We start from the raw sequence: 2,373 nt of genomic DNA, 5'->3' as shown, positions 1-2,373 counted from the left end.
TCACTTCTCACTTTGCAGGATTTAAAATCAGATGTACTTTCTTGTGAGGTGAATATATGTGTTTGTAGCTCTTATTTGGTCACCATGATGTCTACCATGATATGTTCATAATGATGAATGAACCATGACACTTTACCTATTATTTTTGCAGTGTTCGTAAATAATAGAAAATGTGCTATTGATGAATTTAAATGTGTGAATAGAATTAGAAAAAGTGCTCTCAGCCGTAGTTGATGTTGTACGGACATTTCAGTTTGTCGCTTATGCCGTACGGATATTGTCTTATTTCAAATAGGAACCGATTACAACCCGCAGCAATCTAGCTACCTTGTTATTGATTGCACATTTTTCGCCCCTTCACATGTCATTGCACCTTGTCGGCTAGCTACAGTAATTCAGTTAACATCACAAGATCGTTGTGTCGGGACAAGAAACAACGTTGGAATCGTATCGCCGCCACGGGATTGGCACCCCGTCCTGATTTCTCTACGACAAAATAAGCCCATAATCTGAGCCGGGAACTGAATTAGTTGGGTGCAACAAAATTCCCGTTGGATGCACACGTTTTCTGTAGCTGCCTCATTCTTTGATACTCGTCTTGTTGTAACAAGACGTGGTAGTCACTTCATCTATAATATTTCATATATATATTTTTGTTTCTCAACATTTTTATCACATCATACTAATCATTGACTCTTAGTTTGAAATGTTATAGCACAGCCATAAATATATACTAATAGCTAACCATTCACAAGCACATACATATGTTTCATGTGTATGCTACTATTGGTATGTTGACACACTTTCTTCAGATTTTAATGCATGTGTTCTTCAGATTTGAATGCATAATAAAACTACCTCTTAGTTGTAAACAAATGAATAAAGCTACTACACAAGGTATCCAATGAAAGTATAACTTGGTCTAGACAGTAAAATTAAGTACTCTAAACAAAAATAAAGGGTATCCAATAAATCTGCCCCTACGCCATTCAAGCATCAATCATATTAAGTAGAAACTTTTAATGATTTGTAAACAATCGACGCGGTTTAAGGCTTAAAAGTTATGAAATTAAATTCTTCCTACGCCCTGTCAATCATATAACTTAAGACTTAATGATCTCATAAAAATAAAACAACTAAAACTTAACATTCTGAAATGAGAACTGTTTTCCCATTTTTATTGCGCAAAAATATATTCTAATATTTGATAGGAAAATAAAAGGTATCCAATGAAACTATGCTTACATTTGACCAGTCAAATAGACTAAGGGCCTAAATGATCTACTCCCTCCGATTCATATTAATTGACTCCAATATGGATGTATCTAGAACTAAAATATGTCTGGATACATCCATATTAGAGTCAATTAATATGAACCGGAGGGAGTACAATAATTTAAAATTAAATCTAAACTTGGCATTTCTCAATGAGAAAAGGGTGTGTTATGACAAAAATAATAAATGTGAGACATAAATAGCAGGAAGAGGATAGCTGTCCACTTCCAACCTGCGGTGTGTGTGTGTAAGTTGGGTGGTTTGGGAGTCCAATTCCCCTATATATACCACACCCTGTCAGTCCCAATCACCATCCATTCTACTGTTCCCGCATCGCTCCTCACTAGCTCGAGTCCTCTCTTCAGGTAGCCATGGCGGCCGTGATGAAGCTCGACACCCTTGGTTATGCAGCCAGGATGTTCAGCAGGGTGAGCGCTTAACTATTTCATTGCCATCTGTGCGGAATTTTAGTTTCTCCTTAGGTGATGGGTAACTTGATAGTGTTGGAGAATTTGATGTTCTTGCTTTGCGTTTATTTTTCTGGGTTAGCGTTTGTTGGACGAGCAGTTCCAGCAGCTGCTTCTGCTCCAGGATGGGAGCGAAGAGAATCTCGTTGCCAAGATCGTCACCCTCTTCTGCCAGGAAGCCGAGCGGATCATTGGCGAGCTCTCTATGCAGCTGTAAGTATGCTTTCTCTGCTGGCTATCTTGCGATGTTCTGTGTAATCATCTGTTTGATTCTTTGCTTGGGGATCGGTTGCTGTGTGTGCAGGGACAGGCCATGTGTGAACTTCGAAGAGGTGGCTGCTTTTGCGGATAAGCTTGAGGGGAGCAGTGCATGGTGAGGCTCTTTTCATTGTCTTTTATGTCCTGTACTAGCATATGCGTTTCTGCAATAGCATAGGAGTGATGGTTGTTGGTACTGGCGCAAATCGGGTATTATAACCCCGTAGATTTTTCTTGACCATGCTATATCCCATAGATTGGAACGAGGTAGATTCTTTGTAAGGTGTAAGGTCACCTTGGGGGAGACTTATCGTCGTTTTGATCATCAGTGTTTTATGAAGTAGATCTAGCAAACTCTATCCATTTCACGTAT

The 2,373-nt window shown here is 39.1% G+C and overlaps 1 protein-coding gene across 1 annotated transcript; it reads left to right on the top strand.

Moving 5' to 3' along the window:
- The first annotated feature begins 1,599 nt into the window (after positions 1–1,599).
- LOC124707723 (histidine-containing phosphotransfer protein 2-like) lies at positions 1,600–2,119 on the top strand. Its single transcript, XM_047239405.1, has 3 exons — positions 1,600–1,703; positions 1,825–1,955; positions 2,047–2,119. The coding sequence occupies exons 1-3, from the start codon at positions 1,647–1,649 to the stop codon at positions 2,117–2,119; spliced, it is 261 nt and encodes an 86-aa protein (XP_047095361.1). The 5' UTR covers positions 1,600–1,646.
- The last annotated feature ends 254 nt before the right edge of the window (positions 2,120–2,373 follow it).

The sequence above is a fragment of the Lolium rigidum genome, chromosome 1 (assembly GCF_022539505.1).
Source record: "Lolium rigidum isolate FL_2022 chromosome 1, APGP_CSIRO_Lrig_0.1, whole genome shotgun sequence".
NCBI lineage: Eukaryota > Viridiplantae > Streptophyta > Magnoliopsida > Poales > Poaceae > Lolium > Lolium rigidum.
Note: the sequence above shows the minus strand (reverse complement) of the source record. Positions and strands in the feature narration are given on the sequence as shown.

What these genes read in the sequence shown, in the direction of transcription:
- LOC124707723 (XM_047239405.1), top strand. Translation starts at nt 1,647, where the DNA reads ATGGCGGCCGTGATGAAGCTCGACACCCTTGGTTATGCAGCCAGGATG. An exon ending in CAGCCAGGATGTTCAGCAGG is followed by an intron (nt 1,704 to 1,824) that starts GTGAGCGCTTAA and finishes TTTCTGGGTTAG; the next exon opens with CGTTTGTTGGACGAGCAGTT. An exon ending in GGCGAGCTCTCTATGCAGCT is followed by an intron (nt 1,956 to 2,046) that starts GTAAGTATGCTT and finishes CTGTGTGTGCAG; the next exon opens with GGACAGGCCATGTGTGAACT.